Genomic DNA, 24,072 nt, shown 5'->3' on the forward strand with positions numbered 1-24,072 from the left:
GCCGCGCGATTCGAATACCATTTTTGAAGGCAAAATAGCCCAACTTTGAGCGCTCAGAAAATCGTCAATTTTTACCCCAGCAATCCCAAACTTTGAAATCCCGTGTTTGAAAGGGTAAATTTTATAACTACTTAAAGACAATTTTCGCTTCATACGCACTTTAACTCCAAATTAGTCAAACAGGTGTTGACTTTAAGAGCCTCAGGAATAGCAGCAGCACCAGACTAACGACAAATGTCGTTCATACTCAAATTCAAATGAGTCAAACATGTGTTGACTTTAAGAACCTCAGAAAAAGCAACAGCGCCAGAAGCACCAATCCCGTTCACAATCAAATTCAAATGAGTCAAACATGTGTTGACTTTAAGAGCCTCTGAAATAGCAGCAGCACCAGAAGCACCAATCTTGCTCACACTCAAAATCAAATTAGTCAAACACGTGTTGACTTTAAGGGCCTCGAAAATAGCAGTAGCGCCAGAAGCACCAATCGCGTTCTCTCTGAGACTCAAATTAGTCAAACATGTGTTGACTTTAAGAGCCTCAGAAATAGCAGCAGCACCAGAAGCACCAATCTTGTTCCCACCCAAAATCAAATTAGTCAAACACGTGTTGACTTTAAGGGCCTCGGAAATAGCAGTAGCGCCAGAAGCACCAATCGCGTTCTCTCTGAGACTCAAATTAGTCAAACACGTGTTGACTTTAAGGGCATCGGAAATAGCAGTAGCGCCAGAAGCACCAATCGCGTTCTCTCTGAGACTCAAATTAGTCAAACATGTGTTGACTTTAAGAGCCTCGGAAATAGCAGTAGCGCCAGAAGCACCAATCGCGTTCTCTCTGAGACTCAAATTAGTCAAACATGTGTTGACTTTAAGAGCCTCAGAAATAGCAGCAGCACCAGAATCACCAATCTCGTTTACAATCAAATTCAAATGAGTCAAACATATGCATGTGTTGACTTTAAGAGCCACGGGAATAGCAGCAGCATCAGAAGCACCAATCGCCTTCTCTCTGAGACTCAAATTAGTCAAACATGTATTGACTTTAAGAGCCTCAAAAATAGCAGTAGCGCCAAAAGCACCAATCTCGTTCACAATCAAACTCAAATGAGTCAAACATGTGTTGACTTTAAGAGCCTCGGAAATAGCAGCAGCATCAGAAGCACCAATATTGGTCCAACTCAAATTCAAATGAGTCAAACATGTGTTGACTTTAAGGGCCTCAGAAATAGCAGCAGCGCCAGAAGCACCAATCGTGTTCCCATGCAAATTCAAATGAGTCAAACATGTGTTGACTTTAAGAGCCTCGGAAATAGCAGCAGCACCAGAAGCACCAATCGTGTTCCAACTCAAATTCAAATTAGTCAAACATGTGTTGACTTTAAGGGCCTCAGAAATAGCAGCAGCGCCAGAAGCACCAATCGTGTTCCGACTCAAATTCAAATGAGTCAAACATGTGTTGACTTTAAGAGCCTCGGAAATAGCAGCAGCACCAGAATCACCAATCGCGTTCCAACTCAAATTCAAATTAGTCAAACACGTGCTGACTTTAAGGGCCTCAAAAATAGCAGCGGCACCAGAAGCACCAATTACAAGCACTCCGAAATACAAAGTTGTCAAACATGTGTTTACCTTAAGTACTTCAGATAGAAGGTAGGGATAGTTATCACTGTGGTGAATTAGTTCTAATGTTTTTAGATCAAGGCTCCGTCCAAAAGCATCAATTAAATGGGACTGGAGGTTCTTCTTATTGGTTTTGCATTCTAATATGCAGTCAAAGGCAAACTCAACACATAGAGAAATGACAGATTCATTGTTACTTGTATCGCTCCGTAGATTTATATGGGCTGCTATACTTTTCACAAGAGAAACTGCAGTTTTTTCACACTGTAAGGCTACAATGCCACTCATAAACAAATACAATTGTTTCAGTTCACTCTTAAAGTCCCCACCGGTCACTACTGAGTCACAGTCAATTTCTTCGTTAACAATCAGAAAAGCAAGATAGAAACCAGCAAAGAACTCCTGAAACGTCTTGTGAGAAAACCTATAACGAAGACTGGGTTTCGTCTTTGGGCCACCGGTCTCAATCGAAAGAAAACCAAACTTGGTAAAAACAGAGGAGTTGCAACCAATTTCTTGTTCTTCAAAATATAACTCCCCCTTACAAAGAGATCGTAATGCCATACGTCCCAGTTGTTTCAGTTCTTTCCTGTAAACTGTAATTGAGTCATCACCGTTACTTGACAATTCATGCTTTGTTTCGTATCTTTTCAAAACACAGCGTACAATCTCAATGTATAACTGCGTTTTGTTGTTTGGCAAAACACCCTTGTAATCCTCGCAAAGAATGCAAAGTAAAGCTGTGTTCAGAGGATTCGTTGTCAACTCGATTAGTTCTGGATGTTCAGGCCAATCACTCCGAAGTTCTTGTAGTAACTTTGCAGGTAAGTGTTCCATGTTTTTAAAGAACTTGTGAATAAAGCACTCTGCATCACTCTTAGTAAATCCCACAATCTCCCACAAATTGTCACAGTACCGCCTTACTTTCCTTCCAGCCTCATGACGAGATGTAAGAACAATATGACAATCAGGAAGCAATCTACCCTCGACCAGCTTAAAGTACATATCTGGTTTACAAGAATCTGCTTCGTCTAATCCATCCAGTAGGAACAACACCTTGGATTGATTTTCACGGATGAATTTAAAGAAGCTTCTCTTAACTTCTTCGTCAACGTCTTCGGGAAGAATTTGGTCATCAATGGCTTCCCAGATATCAGATTTGATGTCATGACATTTCAGAAGCAGCAGAACCTCAATCTCAGGAAACGATTCGTCCCACTCATCTTGTTTAGTAGCCCAGTCGTACGCCAGCTTTTGACAGTAGGTTGTCTTTCCCATGCCAGGATCTCCTTCGATTAAGACAGTCCGTGGCTTTTGACATTCTTTATGTGCTCTGAATATGCCTGTAATGTTGGTGATTTCATCTGTTAATGTTCCTCGGGATTTCTCTTTGTTAGCAATCTTTAACCTGGTAAAGATATCATTCAGATTAAAGCTGAAATCGTCACACCAAGGAACAGGCATTACACGTCCTTCTCGGGTTCTGTAAAGTCGACGGATCCATTCTATGATCTGGGCAGGATAAGACACATCTGCGAAAAGACGAAAATACCACAAAACTCCGTTAGTAATGTTTTCCTTCTGATTGTTGTGAAGCTGATTTTAGTTTTATTTACAATATTCTTGGCCGTATATGTACAATTTCAGTTCAATGTCAGCTTATTTTAGGTGTTTTTCTAAAATATAATTAACTCTTGTTAGTCGGGTAAATCTGCCTTTACAGTGAATGTCCAAAACCAAAAATGGTTGTCCAACTAAAGGGTAACTAAGACAAACAGACAGGCTGGCTTGGGGGGTGGGTAAGGTAATAAGGCCACATCACTTTCAAGGCCATGGATTCACCCTAGATGCCATGAAAACATCAGACACAAGTGTAGTCCCGCCAATAATTTTACAAAAGAAAATACAGTTAACTGTGAAATCCTGCGCATTAAAGAGCCTCGCAACAGTTTTTCTGCCCTTGGAATGGATCTTTTTAATTCAGTCAAAATCCGCACGGAAGGCATACTTCGATTTCCCTCACACTACACCACCTTTTCAACCCATGATCAATTTTTTTTTCTTTTGTTTGCAAGTGACAGCTTTTACAATAGAACGGTTACGCAAAGCCCTTCATTTTAAATAACATCGCGGATTACCTCAAAATCAAGTCAGATACTTTACAACGAAACTTTCAGGATTTGAACTCAACCTCGTCAACTTGTGGCCGAACTTAAAACAAGATCTTTAAGAGCGTGTCAAAGTAAATAAAAGGTCAATTTTTATGGGCTGAGCCGTTAGAATATTAATTGTTTAGGACATTCCAGTAGGTTTTAGGCTAAAGAACCAACTGCGCTGTTAGATGCATGAGAAGGCTGAAACTCGGTCAAGTTTCAGGCGTTCTTTTTCTCTGAACATGATTTTTATTTTGTTTATCTAGTCTATTTCATTGCTATTCTCGTTTGTAAACCACGCTTGTGTCCACTCATGAGTTTATTATCATTCGATGTATTTTTTCTTCCTTTTCATTGGCCGACAGCAAAGCACGTGACCTAAAAATTAACTGCCAACAAATAATGGTCTGCTCATGCGCAATAGCGACAACAGCGTTTCTTCTATTTAAAGAACGTAACTTAACAAGAGTAACTGGAACACCAAAAAGGTCCACTCTTTCTTGTTTACCGTGAAAATCACCCATAAGCTCGTGCCATATTTGATCGTAATTACCATTCAATTTGTATCAACATTGCATTAGATAGACTCTACTATCGTAATGGGATGGAACAGCCTGAGCGTAGCACTTTGATGTTATTTCAAGCTTAAATGAATCCTGCTGCAAACTATCATTTAAAAGCTGTAAGTGTCATCAGAGTCAAATGATACAGTAACTAGTTGCAGTATAATACAAACATTACTTTCGCTTTACAGTACGCACATTTGGGGCCTTTTTTGTTACTGTTTCATATTGGGAATTAATAACATACATAAACGGATCGACCCTTTTAATAAATTACAAGCGTTTTTCAACTAACCGCAAGTAATGGCCACCCAAAAGTAGCGGCCCCTATGGCCTCTAAATCCGAAAGGAACGAGGGCCGTTACTTTCGGAATTCTACGGTATTTCTTATTCGCCAAAAACCAAAAGGTGCCTTGGTGTAGTAGTTCAAATCGTAAATTTTTTGTTGCTAAGTGCCTAACTACGTGTACATTTCGAGATAATTGTCGTCATCAAAATTGAACGACTAGGAGTTACTGTTGCCATGGTAACAGCTATCGCTTGAAAACCAAAGAAAACATTTTAACAAGGAGTCTTGTAAGAGGGAAATCAAATCATGCCCTGATGCCAAATTCCAATTTAAAACGATCTAACCCAAGGCCAGCAAACTGTTATTAGCCTTGTTAACAATGATTCTAAAAACCTGTGATTTTTACAACGGGAATGCGTCAAAGAGTAAGAAGCTGTTAACCACTAGTTTTGCTGGCAGTGAATTTGGTTTGCTATAGTGCTTTTTAATTTGCATCGTGTTCACTGGAACTTTAGGCTTGCACTGTTTTGGTGAAGGTTCATGCTTTTGACCATTCTGGGCAAATAAACAAGCCCTCAGTGAAGGCATTACATCAACGCTACCACGCTATTTTTAAACATTTTTTTTTTTTTTTACAGTATTAGAAACAAAAAAACAGCAAGGTAATCAAGACTTTACTGCCAATTTCGAGGATTGCCAGCTCTAAATTTTGGTGTAAAGGTTAGACGAAATTACTTCAGCTGTGAGTGCATTTTTGCTTTTTAGAGAAAATTACGTCAAAAAGGTTACAACACAACAAATCATTTACCCAATCGATTATAAGTGTGATTTACCGGTCAATTTAATACCATTTTTCACTGGAAATTTACAGCGGTTTTAGTGGGATAGACTGCAGTTAAAACACAATGCATGCAATCTAAACACAAGGCACCTTTCATCACCTTTACCAACTTACATGGTAACAACTCCACTCTCGTTACAACAGCTTGCAAAAAAGTCGCCAAGAAAATGCAGCAGAAACTGCGGATAGTTTACACGGGCGTTGTAATAAGTATAATCGTGCCTAAAATCCACCACCAGATTATTGCCAAAGTCGCGTCACTTCTTAAACTCTAACATAATATGCAATTCTTGTACTTGCAGAAAAGTTAATATACTATTAATTAATTATACTTGTCAAATTAATTACCAACCTTCCTCTCCAGAGGTTCTCATCACACTCTCCACTTCATTCAGTTTGACTTTAATGGTGTCCTCATCATCTTTCCACTGCTTTAAAAGCTCTATGAAATGTTCTTCATCCAGAGAGTTCATTTCCTGATTCTTCATTTCATCAATAACATCTTCATATCCAGCTCCTCCTAATCGCACCAGCGTTTCCCGGATCTGTTGCCAGTATTCGCTGAATATTGCATCACCCAAAGAGGCTTCCTTTAGCTGGCCAGACACAACATTCATGAAATACTTCACACGGGCAATGTCAGCCTCACGGCTGGTGTCCTCGGAATGGGGAGGAGCATCCCAACCAGCGGGTGGAGGACTCAGTTTGCAGATTGTCCTCAAGAGGACCATCAGGAGGGCGGGACCGAAGCCTGTGGATGACACTGGAGAGGGTGTGGCAGGATACAGTTTACTCCACTGCACTGAGCTTACGATTCCTTCTTTTCGAAGCGACTGGAGTGTAGAGTGTGCTGGATTACGCTTTAAGATCCTCCAAAGGTGCGAGGGTGGAATTATTCTGTCAAATGTATCCCTCAGAACGTGTGAGCCCACACTGACCAGAAGACAGCATAACCGGACATAATTGGTTTTCTCATCCATGGAGGTCATTGTTGAAGCACTACCTATCATAGTATAAAGTAATGACTGAGTAATTAAGGAGTTAACTCCTACAAATTCCACAATAAAAAAAGAATTCTCTGAGCAATAATCATCATGAATTATAAGATTCCCTGCTTCATGCGTTTGAATTTATGAGCTGCATTGTCATGAGTCATTTGACCAACAACTGTCACTGTGCTGCTATTTTCTTCTCCAGTCTCATCTCACAATTGCGAAAAAATACTTTTACAGGCAGAATAAGTACAACACAAGAGGATCCTTCTGAAATTGGTGTTACTCAGTTGTTGTTACACAATTGGTGTAAGTGTGCAAAATATTGTTTTAGTAAATTATGGATTTGGAATTGTGGTGCCAGCGACGCTCTCCTTATTTGACTGAGCCCAGTTGGGATGGAACCCGCCATCTCTTCCCCCTGTGACCCAAACACCTAACTTCAACTTACCACATGTATACATTAATTTCTTAGCTTGTACGTGTTACCTTGGTCATGATGGTCTTGACTCCTTACACATGAAGCTTCAACATCCCCATGTAAACGAATGCTTGCCCCTCCCAGCTTGGGTCCTTGAATAAGAGAAAGAAAAGAAAACAGTAAGCCAATAACTTCGACCTGGACATGAACAGTCCCTAATATTATTATTAAGGTTACTTTGTGCACAGATTTTCCAAGTGGTATACACTACCTTGGTCATGATGAACTTCATTGCTTGAGCCTAAAGCTTTAGTATTCCCAGGTAAACACATACTTGCCCCTCCATGCTTGGGTCCTTGAATAAGAGAAGGAAAAACAGTAAGCTGACCACCTTGACCTGGAAATAAACAGTTCCTAATACTATTATGAAGGTTACTTTGTGTACAGATTTTCCAAGAGACATACATTACCTTGGTCATGATCAACTTCCTTGCTTGAGCCTGAAGTTTTAGCATCACCATGTGAACAACTACCACTCACCCCTACCTTCTTAGAACCTTGAAGAATACAAAGCAAAAGTGTAAGCTAACTAGGAAAAGTAGCATATTAAAAACAAAGTATTGCTTTTTTAAAATTGATTTACAGAAAACAACAATGACTTCTGCTAACAGTGAGATCTAGAGAAACAAAAAAAAATTCATAATAATACAACAGGAATTAACTTTTTTTTTTGTCCCATGCTTATTACATAGAGAAAACTATATATTTTCCTTTCAATGAATATACAGTTCTTGTTCCCATATATATATACCATATACAGTCTGTAGAAACTAAACGCGTAGTCATTTAGGTTATTGTGTTATTTTGTGTAGGAATGTTCTTGTCTATATCTCGTGCGTGCGGTATTTGTAGTTGGGTAATTTAGTGTTATTTATTCACAAGTCTTGGCAGTTTATATAGAATTTTTTGGCCGTTTTAGTGTTAGTATATCTCTTCACCACGAGAGCAGTTTGTCAACCTACAAGTTTGTTCGTCCGCTATACGATTCAGGACAGTCGGTTTTTTCCAGTTACTTTGGTTTGCCCAGCTCCGCAACAAATGTAAGCGTCGGTTTTTCCTTCGCGCCATCTATTTGCGCTAGTTCATTTTGTAACGTTTTGTTTGCATGTGTTGTTCTAGTTTTAACCGCTTCGCTTCGCTTCACTTCACCGCCTCACTTCATCGGTACGCTGCTTAGCAGTTTCTTCGCCGCATCTTTTGGAGGCAGTATTCGTTTGTCGTTCTTTTAATAAAGCGTGTTATTATTACGGAATGCTGGAGGTTCCTTTCCCGTTGTGGTCATTACATCGTTAAAAATTTGTTACACCCGAGTTATTCAAGTTGCAATGTCGGCAGTTGGTGAAGATGTCTTGAACGAAAAGCTTCCTCGCCTCAAGAATTCTAGATCGAACCACTTATCGACTGTCACCGCCAGGTTCAATGAAATCGATGCGTTGCTCTCAAACGAGGAGAACATTGATCTCGTGAAGGAGAAGTTAACCGATTTCACCGCTGCTTTCAAGGCCTTTAAAGAAGCGCACATTTTTTACTTATCGTAACTTCAAGACGAGACTTGCATTGCGAGGTGCCAAGAATCTCTTGATCGTGAGGTTGTACGAAGGGATGACTTTTCCCGGCGGGTCCAAGAATGGATCGTAAGAACTGAAGAAGCGGTTCGGTTAAACTCTCAAGTTAGTGGATGATTCGGCGAGCAATGGTGGCTTTCGGTTTGCCTCTAAATCTTCAAGAAGACCCGGGCGTTCGAGCTGTAGCCGTGGTTCGCGCGAGAGTAGTTCTTCATCCCCGTCCGTGGTAAGAGCGAAGGAGGCAGCTCGTACTGCGGAGTTGAAAGCAGAAGCAGCAGTTTTCAAGAAGCGTCAATTTCTAGAAGAGCAAAGGTTCCGTCTCAAGCAAGAGGAAAAGCTTTTGTCTTTGGAGACTGAAATTGCCAAATCACAAGCCAGAGAACAAGCTTTAGCGTCCGTGGTGGACCCTAATCCGCGCGTGGTTCTTCCAAGTCCCGGGTTTATGGATCCTGATCCGCATATAGCTGCTGCAGATCCTGATAAAGTGGACGCGTATCGGCCTTCAGCTGTTCCAAACCCAGCCAGCGCAGAATCTAATCTGCGTTTGATCGTTCCAAGTCCGGTCATGTTGGAAACCAGTCATCCGGGACGAACTTCGTCAGCACCAGTTGCTCAAGGTCACTCCACTATGAAGCCAGAAGCGCCGGAATGGCCCCAGTGTCCGTTAGTCACCAACAATGATGGGTCTCTTTCTGGTTCTAATCAGTCCGGTGCACTGTCTTCGCCTAGTGAGAGGGCTTTTCATGAGATGCTGGAGTTACACCAACACCAAAACGCATTACAGCGACAACAGAACAAGATTGTGGAGATGCTTGCGACGCAACAAAAGAAAAGTTCACTTCCCCATCCCAAAGTCCCTTTTTTTGACGACAGTCCCATGGAGTACGGTCCCTTTATCAGAGCCTTTGAGAACATAATTGAGGCCAAGACTTCGAGCAGTAGCGAGAAGCTGTACTACCTTGAACAGTTTACTAGTGGTGACGTAAAGGAGCTCGTGAGATCCTGCCAGTTCTCCCTCCTGATAGGGGATACCCTGAAGCTAGGCGCCTGATGAAAAAGAAGTTCGGGAACGACTTCCGCGTCGTAGCTGCGTACGAGAGCAAGGCCTTGAATTGGCCGGAGGTGAAGGCTGAGGACGCCGTGGGGCTCAACAGGTTCTCCCTTTTCCTTATGAGATGTAAAAACGCCATGGAGGGCAGTGGTCACCTGACCAAGCTTGAACAACCAGACACTGTACGGAAACTAGTCCTGAAGCTGCCTTTCAATTTGAGAGTAAGATGGCGCCGCTTGGTCGATGATATCATGGAGACTGAAACAAGAGCTATACGGTTCCACGATTTCGTCGAGTTCGTGGATCATGAAGCCAGAGTAGTCACTAATCCCGTGTTTGGAAGTATTGTTGAAGACACGAAGCCCAAGTTGGATAGGCGAGACGGCCGTTTGCAGAAAGGATCTCTTACGAAAAGAGCCGGAGAACTTAGTTTTGCTGCACAAGTGGGAAGTAGCCAGAATGCACCTACCGGTTTTGCACCCGTTCGTGGTACACCCCCTTCAGTAGGAGAAGTATCGTGTCTATATTGCCAGGCTGGTCACACCCTAGAGAACTGCATCTCTCTTAGAAATCGTCCGTACATGGACCGAATAGAGTTTCTGAAGTCCAAAGGCCTCTGCTTTGGTTGTCTGTCCAATGATCACGCCGCAAAGAATTGCCCTTGGAGAAAATCGTGTACGTTTCCTAACTGTACTAAGAAACATCTTGCAGTCCTACACACGAACTCTGTAGCTCGAAAGCAACAAGCTGAAAATCCACCCGCCAATCCGTCGGCATGCGAGGGAGTCGCGCGCGTTCAGAACGCTTTGGTAAATCCAGATGGAAAAATCAAGACTGCCAATAATGAATGCCTCTCAAGGACAGGCATGGCTGTGGTTCCGGTGAAAGTCTGGATCAAAGGGAGTAAAACGCCGACAGTCACCTACGCCTTTCTGGACAGCGGTAGTTCCTCCACGTTTTGCACCGAGACCTTGATGAGGCAGCTAAGAGTGAGTGGTCCAAAAACTACAATTTCTCTAACAACATTGGAAAAGAAGGACAGTCTTGTGGACAGTTTTGTTGTTACGGATCTTACCATCTCCGATCTGGACGAGAACGTTTTCATTGACCTCCCAACACTGTACACAAGACCCAGCATACCTGTGTCGAGAGAGGATATACCCACTCAGGATGACGTTGACAAATGGCCACACCTAAGCGGAGTGCACCTGCCCAAAGTTGATGCAGAGATTGGTCTACTCATAGCAAGTGACGTCCCTGAGGTTCTAGATCCTTTGGAAGTAAAGCATAGTCAAGATGGCGGCCCTTACGCCTCGCGAACGAGCGTCGGATGGGCGGTTAACGGCCCGTTGACCCGTTGTCTTCGTGGTTCTCGTTCATCGAATTTCTTTATTAAGGCCGACACTGAGCTGCATCAGATGGTACAACACTTTTACAACCGCCACTTCGGTGAGTCGATTGCTGATAGCCAGACTGAACTTTCCCAAGATGAGCGCCGTTTCATGGAAAGCATAGAGGAATCCGCAGAGCTGAAGGACGGCCATTACGAAATCGCCTTACCTTTCAGAAACCGTCAGCATCCAGTTCCAAACAATCAAGTTGAACAACAACAACAACAACAACAATCTTTATTTGTGCCCAAAAATTATACAGATTAACATTAAAACAAGAAAGAAAAATTACTAAAGAAGAGGGCACAGCCACTTAGAAATAGCAAGCTAATTGAGCTAAGTGGCTGGGCCGAGCGGAAAAATTTGCAAATACCCTACATTAAGATGGAACTAAGGACACGATTTACCATTCACACACACACGCACACACAAAAATAACAATAAACAAGGGGGAGTGCACACACAAAAACTGAAAAATAAAGTGTTCTGTGTGGCTGAAGAGGAAGTTGGAGAAGAACCCGAAGTTGCTCGACGACTACAAAGTCTCCGTTCGGGACATTGTCGCAAAAGGTTACGCCCAAAGGGTTCCTGTGCAACAGAAGGAGTCAGCCTGCGAAGGCAAGACATGGTTCATCCCTCACCATGGAGTTTATCATCCGCATAAGCCTGGGAAAATTCGTGTCGTCTTCGACTGTTCGGCAAAGTAAAAGGGAAAGTCCCTCAATGATCTGCTGTTGAAAGGACCAGATCTCACAAATTCTCTCTTGGGTGTCCTAACAAGATTTCGTCAGGAACACGTTGCAGTAATGGCGGACATCGAGGCAATGTTCCACCAAGTTAGAGTTCCAGAATGTTATCGTTCATTTCTTCGTTTCTTGTGGTGGCCGGATGGCGATTTGTCACGCGCATTGGCGGAATACCAGATGACCGTCCATCTGTTCGGTGCAGTGTCTTCGCCTGCCTGTGGCAATTTTGCCCTTCGTAAAACAGCCGATGATAATGTCCAGCACTTCTCCTCTGATGTGACGAATACAATCAAACGGAACTTTTACGTCGATGACTGCCTTAAGTCGCTCCCGTCAGTTAAGAATGCTATTGCGCATGTCAATGAGTTGTGCAGTCTGTCGCAGCGAGGACGTTTCCGATTGACAAAGTGGATCAGCTCCAACCGAGAAGTTCTAGAAAGCATTCCTGTGAAAGAGCGTGCACAAGAAATCAAGAAGCTAGACCTTCAGAAAGACGAGTTACCAGTCGAACGCGCATTTGGTGTCCAGTGGCGAATAGAGGGCGACACATTCGGTTTTGATGTTAATCTCAAGTCCAAGCCCCCTACCCGTAGAGGCTTTTTGTCTGTGGTAGGATCAACCTTTGACCCTTTTGGTTTCGTTGCACTTTTCGTCTTGACTGCTAAGAAGATTTTGCAGGACCTATGTCGCTTAAAGTGGGGTTGGGACGACGAAGTGCCTACAGAACACGGCATACGTTGGAGAGGATGGCTAGTGGACCTCCCTAAGCTGTCACAGCTTACGATAGATCGCTGCCTTAAACCAGCCGACTTTAAGAACATCGCATCCAGTCAGCTTCACCACTTTTCGGATGCTTCGGAAATTGGTTTCGGATCAGTTTCGTATCTACGTCTGGTCGATAGCAGAGGCAGAATTCACTGTACCATTCTCCAAGGGAAGTCACGCCTGGTGCCCCTCAAGCAAGTAACAGTTCCACGTTTAGAACTTTCGGCCGCAACAGTTTCGGTCCGTTTGGATAAAGTTTTGAAGAGAGAGCTCGAATTGCTGCTAACCGATGCATCAACCTTCTGGACGGACAGCACGTCTGTGTTGCGTTACGTAAAGAATGAGAACAAGCGGTTCCACACGTTCGTGGCCAATCGTTTAGCCATGGTGCGAGACGGGTCTAACCCGGACCAGTGGAGGCACGTGGGAGGACATCTTAACCCTGCTGACGACCTTTCAAGAGGGTTATCAGCGGAGGCTCTTCTTAACGCCAAGCGTTGGATAAAGGGGCCGGAGTTTCTCTAGATGCCAAAAGAGTTTTGGCCCCCTAATCCTTTATCGCTGGGCAGTGTTCCGGATACGGATCCAGAGGTGAAGGTGAACGCTAAGGCCAACGTGACGTCATTGGCACAGCCCTTCTGTCCTTAAGTGGAGTATTTTCAGAGAACCTCCTCTTGGTTTCGCCTGAAGAAGTCGATTGCTTGGTTCCTTCGCTACCGTGAAAGTTTGCTGATGGCTAGTACAGGCAAGACGGTCACGAAGTCCACTCCAGCTACGCCCAAACCGCCTATCACCGTTCAAGAAATAAAGACAGCAGAATTGGAGATTTTAAAGTGTGTCCAGCAACATCATTTCCCCGAAGAGTTCCACTCACTTACCCAAGCAATGGTGTGCCGCACGTCAAGAAGAATAGTTGCCTTCGGAGACTGGATCCAGTTCTGATTGATGGTCTTCTGCGTGTCGGCGGGAGACTGGATCTAGCATCAGAGCCGTTTGACTCTAAGCACCAGATTATCCTGCCAAAGAATGATCATGTGTCCAACCTGCTAGTCGAGTACTATCATCAGATCTCCGGACATTCTGGTAAAGAATACGTGCTGAGACTTCTACGCGAACGATTCTGGATTGTAAAGGCAGGATCCGCAGTTAAGAGGGTGTCGTCGAGGTGTGTAAATTGTCGGCGTCGCCAAGGTCCTGCGTGCGAGCAGAAGATGGCAGATCTTCCAGTGGATTGTCTAACCCCAGATCAACCACCCTTCTCTCGCGTTGGTGTCGATTGCTTTGGCCCTTTTCAAGTGCGGCGTGGGCGAAGCCTTGCTAAAAAATACAGGGTCATTTTTACCTGTCTTGCGATTCGTGCTGTACATATCGAAGTCGCGCACAGTCTTGACACCGATTCGTTCCTGTTGGCGCTTAGAAGGTTTATCGCAAGGAGAGGCCAGGTCAAGGAGATCCGTTCAGATAACGGCACAAATTTTACAAGTGGCGAGAAAGAGCTCCGCGAATCCGTAAAGGCATGGAATCAAGAGAAAATTCACGAAAGTCTGTTACAGAAGGAAATCGTGTGGTCTTTTAATCCTCCTCACGGCTCGCATTTTGGCGGTGTTTGGGAGAGATGTATTCAAACAACCCGGAAGATTCTACGAGCCCTTCTCCGGGAACAAATCACCGACGATGAAAGTCTAGCCACCTTGATGTGCGCGGTTGAGAGTATATTGAACGGTCGTCCGATTACCACTATTTCCAGTGACCCGCGGGATCAGGAGCCGTTGACACCAAACCACTTGCTGCTACTACGCTCTGAGACTTCAATGCCACCAGGGCTGTTCCGTAAAGAGGATCTTTTGTCACGACGAAGGTGGAGACAGGTTCAATATCTGGCAGACATCTTTTGGAAAAGATGGACCAAAGAGTACTTGCCTCTTCTTCAAAGCAGGCAAAAATGGCTACGCCCCAGAAGAAATTTAGCTGTTGAGGATGTGGTGCTTGTTGCCGTGGAAAATTCGCACCGTAATTCGTGGCCTCTCAGAAAGGTTGTCGAAGTGTTTCCGGACAGCAAAGGCCTGGTTCGTCGAGCGAAACTAAAGGTTAAATCTGGCATTCTTGAAAGACCAGTTGACAAGCTTTGTCTCATTGTTGAAAGAGAAGACCCTGTGTGATATGAACTTTAAGGATTTCAGCGAGAGCTTACTACGGATTACAACCGGATACGTAATTGAAATAGAAATGAACATTTTCTTGTACTGGTTTTCGGGTAGTTTGCGATTATTCACACGCGTGTAGTCTCGCCGCGTGTTTCTTTTGCGTTATTACCCAAGTTAGTCTCGCGTCGCTAGCTTTATTTAGCTATCGCTATCTTGCAATGTAGAAGTCTTTTTTTAGGGTCGTTTAGTTTATTATAATATTTGTAAGTGTTTTCGCCCGTGTTTCAACACTTAGGGGCCGGTGTAGAAACTAAACGCGTAGTCATTTAGGTTATTGTGTTATTTTGTGTAGGAATGTTCTTCTCTATATCTCGTGCGTGCGGTATTTGTAGTTGCGTAATTTAGTGTTATTTATTCACATTTTTGTTCACAAGTCTTGGCAGTTTATATAGAATTTTTGGCCGTTTTAGTGTTAGTATATCTCTTCACCGCGAGAGCAGTTTGTCAACCTACAAGTTTGTTCGTCCGCTATACGATTCAGGACAGTCGGTTTTTTCCAGTTACTTTGGTTTGCCCAGCTCCGCAACAAATGTAAGTGTCGGTTTTTTCTTCGCGCCATCTATTTGCGCTAGTTCATTTTGTAACGTTTTGTTTGCTTGTTTTGTTCTAGTTTTAACCGCTTCGCTTCGCTTCACTTCACCGCCTCACTTCATCGCTACGCTGCTTAGCAGTTTCTTCGCCGCATCTTTTGGAGGCAGTATTCGTTTGTCGTTCTTTTAATAAAGCGTGTTATTATTACGGAATGCTGGAGGTTCCTTTCCCGTTGTGGTCATTACACAGTCATTTCAACTAACGTTGTCGGTTCAAAGCATGAAGCTAAAAGACAAGACCGAAAGTTTACGTGGGATTTTTATGAATAAATTCATCAAAATCAGTCATGCTTGGAGAAAACAATAGGTTGTAATTAGCAGTACAATGACCTGCACGTGCAAGGGTGATTTTAATGAAATTATTCATAAAAATAATCCCACAAAACATTGCGGTCTTGTCTTTTAGCTTTATTTTGATTCAACAACGTTAATTGAAATAGCTATATACAAAAAAAACTCTGATACACTATAAGCCCCCACTTCAAAATTTAAGGCCTCATTTATTCCCATTGTACGTTTCACAGATTTTTAAAACTATCCTGGCTAGCTTTTCTATTCTGGTTATGTAATTTCAACAGAAATGTAGCTTTACAAATTGTTCTAGTTTCACAAAAAAAAAAAAACAACAGAAGAAAAACAGGCAAAAAGCTTTCCTAAATGGAAACGTTTAGTAAAAATTGACAATCAAACCTTTTTTGCGAAGTGGATTTCCAGTAGCGTTTAAGCATCAATTCAACAAGGTGATGTGATGTGCGTTTTAGCTTATGAATTACCTTTCCTTCGGAGCTCTCGCATTGTGGTTCTACAACTGTCAAACAAAGCATGATTTCATTCTAAAGAAGTCTCCAATTTCCACCGTTTTTACTCTTGAGTACTTGGAAATTATTCTTTCAATTTACCGCTTCAAAAGGGTTGATTGTCTTTTTGAAAATGGTATAGTTCATGAGTCTAAAACATGTAAACAATATGGCCGCCAGAAAAGTGGACAAAAACATCCCTTCTAGGAGAGGGTTGAATTTAATCCAGATTTAACGAATAAATCAAATGATGATTTGATGTTACACAGGTAGAGATGATGGGTCCCCTCCCTCATGATATACGTGCCGATAATAAATCAGAACAATAGATCCCTTCTAGGAGAGAGCAGAGTTTAATGAACAAATTAATGTGCAGACCTAAAGTTACCATGAAGGAAAAAAAAAAGATACCCAGCCCAATTTAAGAGACGGGCTGCCCGCTGGGCATCCAGCGTAATAATTCATTCAAGTAAATTAATAATTAACTTATCATTAGTTTCCCCAAATATTTACTGTACATTAACAGCCCCCTCCCTTTCCCCCCCCCCCCCCCACCCCCCACTCCACACACACACACACACTACTAATAATAGAATAAAAGCTTTTTCTAATTTAGCACTAATGAATGCAGACCATTAACATTTTCATTACCTTGTAGGTCATGATGACCTTGCTTGCTTGTGCTTGGACCTTCACATGCGACACCACCACTAGCGCCACTGGCTTCCCTTCTCTGCTCAGGAGCTTGAAGAATCAAGAATAGAAAGAGAAACAGTCAGCACTAAACTACTGATCCACAAATTAGCTTCATGTAATAAAGGATATTTTTACAACTTCATTTTCATAGGAGCTTGAATGCAAATTCTACAACAAAATTTATTTGACAATAAAATCTATCAACATTTAATGTTGATAGATAGATCTCTATTTAAAGAGGGTTATGTACTCCTTCAGTATTTCCATATATATAATAAAAACGGATATCAATAGAGGTCCAGTTAATTAATCTTTTACAATAACTGCCCAAATTCCCGCGTGCTGATTGGCTCGAAGCTATTGTCTATAAGAGTACAGACAATAAAAATGACGTCAGATGTAACGCGCGCGCTTTCTCAAAGAAAAAAATAGCCAATTCCGCTCATACTTTTTCCATGTAATTGTAAAAAACAAATCGACGGAAGTTTTCTATGGTCTATACTCTTATAGACCATAAAATGACACCATAAAATGTTCAAAACTTGGCAGTGAAACCACTCGCCGTTCCACTTGAGTTTTGAACATTTTTTGATGTCATTTTATGGTCTATAAGAGTATAGACCACAGAAAACTGCCGTCGATTTGTTAAATAATAAATAATTTAAAATGGTGACATCTTTTATGTCCACCCACATAGTTGATCTTTTCAGGGATCACGGATGTTCATGCTCGGTAACTAACATAAGATTGTAGTTTTGATCATTCTTACCAGCCTTCTTAACTTTCTTTTTCTTTGCTAGGAATGGTTTCTTAGCACTGTCCTTAATTTCATCCCAGAGTGACTTTCCTTGCTTTTTGGACATCTTCCATCACTGGAGGATCACAACAGATGATGTTAGTCACATTATTCTACCATCTCTCTATAATGTTAACAGTACTGAACACAGATGACATCACAGATTGTTGTACAGATTGTTGTTGAGATTGTATGGTTCATTTACAGTCAATCGATCAATCAACAAATGAAAGAATGGATCTTGGGACGCGTATCTGGCATCCCCAGTATGTTTTGCAGGGGCAGATGACATCATCAGCAACTTGGCAAAGAAGAGAGAGTCTGGGATTAAGATCATAAAACTCACTCCCTAATCTTTGATTTTTACAAGTTGATATATAGCTGAAGCTTTTCCTGTTCGCACACACACTCATTGGCTAATTCATAGTCACATGACATCTAACAATAGAACAGTTTGCCACCAAAAGCCCATGATTTCAGAGTGTAACAGACTGTTTAAAACACGAATGTTGACTGCTTTTGCTTATGAACAGCATGAGTAAGAGTGGCTTGATGTCCCGGCAGGGGGGGGGGGATGATCTATAAAATACAAACGGTCTCCACTGGTTCAAGGTGGCTTAGAAATACCAGTAGAAGTAGCTGTGCACTGGAGGACGAACGGGCATTGGAAATATTAAAGAGGAAAACAGAAGATGTGAGCTATCCTCTCGGGGAGACAGAGGAGTATCAAGATCAATCAAAAGACACTTTGAACTCGATTTTAAACGAAGATGTCCTGTCAGATATATAGTGACTCTGAAGAGCCAATAGAGGAGTCATGAACTAATAAGGCTTTGTAATGAAATATAGGTGCTTTAAAATAACAATGTTGTAAAATATACATATTTAAATTAATGCGATGGTTCAATGATTCATTTATTTCACACTATTTACACAACATTAGCATAGAAAGAAAAGTATTACGACAAATGATTACAAGATAAAAATAAATACAGTACAAATTATAAAATGTGTGTGCTGGTCAAAGTAGCAAAGGCTTTCTAGTTGACCACCACCTACTTTTAAGTAAACAAAGAAATGGCACTGAGCTTTAATGAGATATTAGAAAATGTAGGAAATGTTTGTAGAGCCTAGGATTAATGCACAAGAGAGAATTACATTTTGTAAAATCATGTTAATAAAGTGCATAATTTGTTGATTTCCTATAATAAGGTAAACCCTTTTCCGGCTTGCTGGTATATTGAATGATACTAATGGCCTGGGCTTAAAGATTGTCCTAAGGGTTTCACCGTTGCCTTCAAAGCTTCGCTTCTCGGCCAATCATATTTCAGCGTCGGGCATTATCACCAGATATGCCAGCCGTCTGAAGGGGTTTATTTACTAAGTATGTGATTTTCATTTGTAAATGCATACTCACAGTCTCACAGGGGGGGGGGGGGGGGGGGTACTCCCATAATTTCTAGCTAGGGTATGCCGTTGGGACTCTGAGAACCATGTGAGACCATATTAACCTTTATTTTGCAACCCTACTATTCTACAGTAAACACCGAAAATCCCTACCCTTTCCTAGACATCATACTGTTTGCAGTAGATTTTTAAATGTGATTTACACTGTACGGGAAAATTTCCACAGACCAATTTCTTCAAGCAACTGATTAGACCAGAACTCTCTGATTTCTATACCCTATTTCATAACTTGCTGAAAACCATACCTTATGGGAGTACCCCCCCCCTCCCCCCCGGGCTTGATGTTGTCATAATATTCAGTGCTTTTTTCAAAGCTTTGTTTGTGTTGTCTTTTTGTCAGCAAATGGACCTTGTTCTATTCAATGAATTCCATGGGGTTTCCAAGAATATATCATTAAGACCTTTCTTGTCCTCTGCACCTTGAGTGCTCCGTAAAAACTAAAATCTTAACTAAGATTTTACCTTACGTTTCCCGTCTTATGCAAGACCACCACCACATTAAATTGAGACGGTGATCATCTTATTTTAACACAGGAGATCTTAAATGAAGACTATCGGAGTTTCAGTTAGTACTCCGTAAAAACTAAAATCTTAAACTAAGATTTTACCTTACGTTTCCCGTCTTATGCAAGACCACCACCACATTAAATTGAGACGGTGATCATCTTATTTTAACACAGGAGATCTCAAATGAAGACTATCGGAGTCTCAGTTAGTATATAAGATAAAAGATCGTCTTAAATATTGTCTTTAAATCGTCTTCATTTGAGAAGCGCTTATCTTAATCAACATTGAGGCATCTTACTTTAAGAAAGACCAGTCTTAATTATATTTATCTGAGTCGATGGGGTCCTTATTTTAAGACGTTTTTTGGTCTTGTGGAAATTTTAAGACGCTTAAGCAGGCTATAAGATACTGCCATCCTACGTAAGATGCAATACGCCTTAAGCTGGCGACACACCTGGCATTTTATACGACGATCGCAGCGAATTTGATCGCCAGCGAAAATCGCAAGTGATTTTCGCCACCGATTGATGCGGACACACCTGGCGATTTTTTTCGCCGATCGCGGCGTTGTTCATGTGATAAACCCGCCCAACCTGACTGATTGACTTTACTGGCAATTCGCAGCGATGAGCGTAAAAAAATCACGGGAACGGGCACATTTGGCGAATTTAACCGCCGATATCTGACATGCCAGATATCGGCGATTTAATACGCCGATCTCCACTCTCACCATTTTAGTTGGTTCATTAAAAAAATGCAGACCTCATAGGGAACAGGACTTCTCTTCTGATTGGTTGATTTTGATCCAAACTCTGCAGACACGGAGTCTGGTCTGGAGTCTGGAGCTTTGATCCATCGCAAACTCTCACCTTGTTCAGACTTAAAACAAGCCGTTAATATTTTTCAAGCAGCGGAGAGTAGAGAATTTACAAGAATTTCGAGACAACAACTTCAATATTCAAATGAGAAGACATCTGGACATCAAGTACGGTCTAAAGCCTCGGCTAAACGTTGTAACTATACACGAACTTAACAGCGTGCACGGCACACTCAGCGGAATGAAAATGGAATGAAGAAATTACTGTCGCTTTCTAAACCGCCTGTTTTTTGAAAACCAAGATGAGTCCTACAATTCTGCTGCGTCACCGATCAAAGGAATGAGTGTAGTGACAATTCAGACAATCTGCAATGCAAAGTTTATAATTTACGGGACTTTTAAGACCAACAAAACAGTATTTAAAATGCCGCGGCCCGACCTCTGTTTTCCTGCGAATTTACGGTAAGCGGATTTGTATAAGCTTAAGTTGTGTCATTTCAGATTTGGTTTTAATAAAGTACTATGGATTGAAATTTGTTGTGTTTTCATTGCTGCATGTATCATGTTCAAGCTTAACAGTATTAAACGCTCCCTGTTTTTGAATGTAGGCTTAATAGTGACCGTTGCAGTTAGATTGAAGATTTCTTCCTTGCTTCGAAACTTAAATTGAGATTCTAAAGCATCTAGAATAAGATTGTTCAAATCTTGAGTTAAGATGAAAATATGACTTACCACAGCACTTTGAATCTAAGAAAAAATCATCTTAATCTAAGACGGCATCATCGTATAAATAAGAAGAAAGTCGTCTTATCCTAAGATGAATCGTCTTCAAATGAGATTTACGCACTGTCTTACCACAGCACCAGAATTAAGTGTAAAAAACGTCTTAAAGTAAGATTTTAGTTTTTACGGAGTATATAAGATAAAAGATCGTCTTAAATATTGTCTTTAAATCGTCTTCATTTGAGAAGCGCTTATCTTAATCAACATTGAGGCATCTTACTTTAAGAAAGACCAGTCTTAATTATATTAATCTGAGTCGATGGGGTCCTTATTTTAAGACGTTTTTTGGTCTTGTGGAAATTTTAAGACGCCGAAGCAGGCTATAAGATACTGCCATCCTACGTAAGATGCAATACGCCTTAAGCTGGCGACACACCTGGGCATTTTAAACGACGATCGCAGCGAATTTGATCGCCAGCGAAAATCGCAAGTGATTTTCGCAACCGATTGATGCGGACACACCTGGCGATTTTTTTTTTGCCGATCACGGGGTTGTTCATGTGATAAAACCGCTTTACTGGCAATTCGCAGCGATGAGCATAAAAAAAATCGCGGGAACGGGCACACTTTGCGAATTTAATCGCCGATATCTGACATGCCAGATATCGGCGATTTAATACGCCGATCTCTACCCTCACCATTTTAGTTCTCGGTAAAAAAAATAAATACAGCTATTTCAATTAACGTTGTCGGTTCAAAGCATAAAGCTAAAAGCCAAGACCGAAAGTTTACGTGGGATTTTTATGAATAAATTCATCAAAATCAGTCATGCCTGGAGAAAACAATAGGTTGTAATTAGCAGTACAATGACCTACACGTGCAGGGATGATTTTGATGAAATTATTCATAAGAAATAATCCCACAAAACATTGCAGTCTTGTCTTTTAGCTTTTTTAATCCGACAACGTTTATTGAAATAGCTGTATATAAAAAAGGCTAACTTGGAAGAAATAGAAAACGCCATTTTTCGCGCGGTCCTTGCTCGGAAACAGCACGGAAATGCTTGCTACGCGCGCAGGCTACAACACAAAGGATCCAAATTTTGCAAAGCCCGTCCTGATTGGTTCATTTAAAAATTGCAGACCTCATAGGAAACAGGACCTTCTTTTCTGATTGGTTGATTTTGATCCAAACTCTGTAGACACGGAGTCTGGAGGTTTGATCCATCGCAAACTCTCACCTTGTTTAGAACAAGCTGATTTACCGTAATATGCTCCTCATGATCAAGCAGTGGAAAGTGGAGAATTTACAAGAATTTCGAGACAGCAACTTCAATATTCAAATAACAAGACATCTGGACATAAAATACGGGCTAAAGCCCCGGTAAACGGGGTAACTTACACGAATTTGACGGCATGCGCGAGACAGAAGATTGAAAATGGAAATGAAGAAGTTACTGTCGCTTTTTATTGAAAACCCAAGATCAGTCCAACAATTCTACTGCATCACCGATCAGAGGAATGAGTGTAGTGACAATCTGCATTCCCTGCTATTAGAGGTCTCTATGATTTAAAGGACTTTAAGACCAACAAAACAGTAGTTATTGGCCGCGGTCCGGCCTCTGTTTTCCGGTGAATTTACGGTAAGCTGATTTCGATAAGTTGTCTCATTTTAAAAATTAGATATGGTGTAATAAAGTACCATGGATTGAAATTCGTTGTGTTTTCGTTGCTTCATATATCATGTTCAAGCTTAATGGCATTAAACGCTCTCTGTCAGTTTTAATGTAGTGACCGTTGCAGTTAGATTTATACCTTGCTTCGAAACTTAAATCAGTTGAGATTCTAAAGCATCTAGAATAAGATTGTTCAAATCTTGAGTTAAGATGAAAATATGACTTACCACAGCACTTTAAATCTAAGAAAAAATCATCTTAATCTAAGAGACCATCATCGTATAAATAAGAAGAAAGTCGTCTTATCCTAAGATGAATCGTCTTCAAATGAGACTTAGGCGCTGTCTTACCACAGCACCAGAATTAAGTGTAAAAAACGTCTTAAAGTAAGATTTTAGTTTTTACGCAGTGCCCATGCAAGATGTTACAATTCAGTTGATTACATGATTATTTTATTCAAACTCTCCACTTCAGATTGAAGAAATCTGCCAAAAAAACTCACATTCACTTGAGTTACCACATTGAGTTTGTTTACACTTCAATTATAAGCCAATATGTTACTCAGTGTATTACTTTCATAAGGTGCTTGAAACTGTACATTGCTCAAAAATTTCCTTCAATACCTTAATTGCTTTTATTAGCATTATTTGTAAGCCCTTAGAAATTCAGTTTTGTACGGTCATTGAGGTGCAGTGTCGACTAACTATACAAGCCTAAAGCTTATCTATCAATTTCTACCTCAAACATATTGCAGTCGTGAAATGAATTAAACTAGTTTTTGTATACTCGTAGGGCAATTGTTATTTACATTACTGAATCATTATTTTAACATTCCCATGGATAAAAATGAGTTTTTCGCTATTCAAAGGCACACTAAATATCAGTGACACTGCCCCTTTAAGCTGTATTCATGGCAACTGTTGTTTGGTTATATCATGAATATACGGAATAGACTCAATAGAGTGAATGTGATGTGCGTGATTAATGACGCAGCTGTGTGAAAATCTTTCCAAGGCAAACTAAAGATCACGACGGCCATGCATAACAAGGAAATGAAGATTACCTGAGACCTCAGTGGAAATACATGAGTTCAATTCATTACTCTTCAACTCTGCCGAGTTATAGCGAAGCTTTTCGCAGTTCTTTCACATTCGATCAAGTTATCACCAACGTGAAACAGGATTTACCAGCAAACTACAAATCGTAGAGCGGAAGAACGAAGCAAAATGGTGGGCGCTGGCTGCACAAGATCCGGGTATTCCTGGAATCATTTTCGTGACCTGCGTAACCACCATACTTGGAGCACGTCACACGATTCTTGAAAAAGTCACGCGATTCCCACGA

At 41.3% G+C, this 24,072-nt stretch overlaps 1 protein-coding gene across 1 annotated transcript; it reads right to left on the minus strand.

Annotated features, from left to right (window-relative positions):
* Positions 1-224: 224 nt before the first annotated feature.
* Positions 225-23,976, minus strand: LOC146489770 (uncharacterized). Its single transcript, XM_085103198.1, has 8 exons — positions 23,792-23,976; positions 17,513-17,615; positions 16,699-16,791; positions 7,349-7,435; positions 7,150-7,233; positions 6,947-7,030; positions 5,818-6,468; positions 225-3,151 (listed from the first exon to the last, which is right to left on the minus strand). The coding sequence occupies exons 2-8, from the start codon at positions 17,604-17,606 to the stop codon at positions 225-227; spliced, it is 4,020 nt and encodes a 1,339-aa protein (XP_084959324.1). The 5' UTR covers positions 17,607-17,615; positions 23,792-23,976.
* Positions 23,977-24,072: the final 96 nt, after the last annotated feature.

Source organism: Pavona decussata, unplaced genomic scaffold (assembly GCF_977016875.1).
Source record: "Pavona decussata unplaced genomic scaffold, jaPavDecu1.1 SCAFFOLD_3, whole genome shotgun sequence".
NCBI lineage: Eukaryota > Metazoa > Cnidaria > Anthozoa > Scleractinia > Agariciidae > Pavona > Pavona decussata.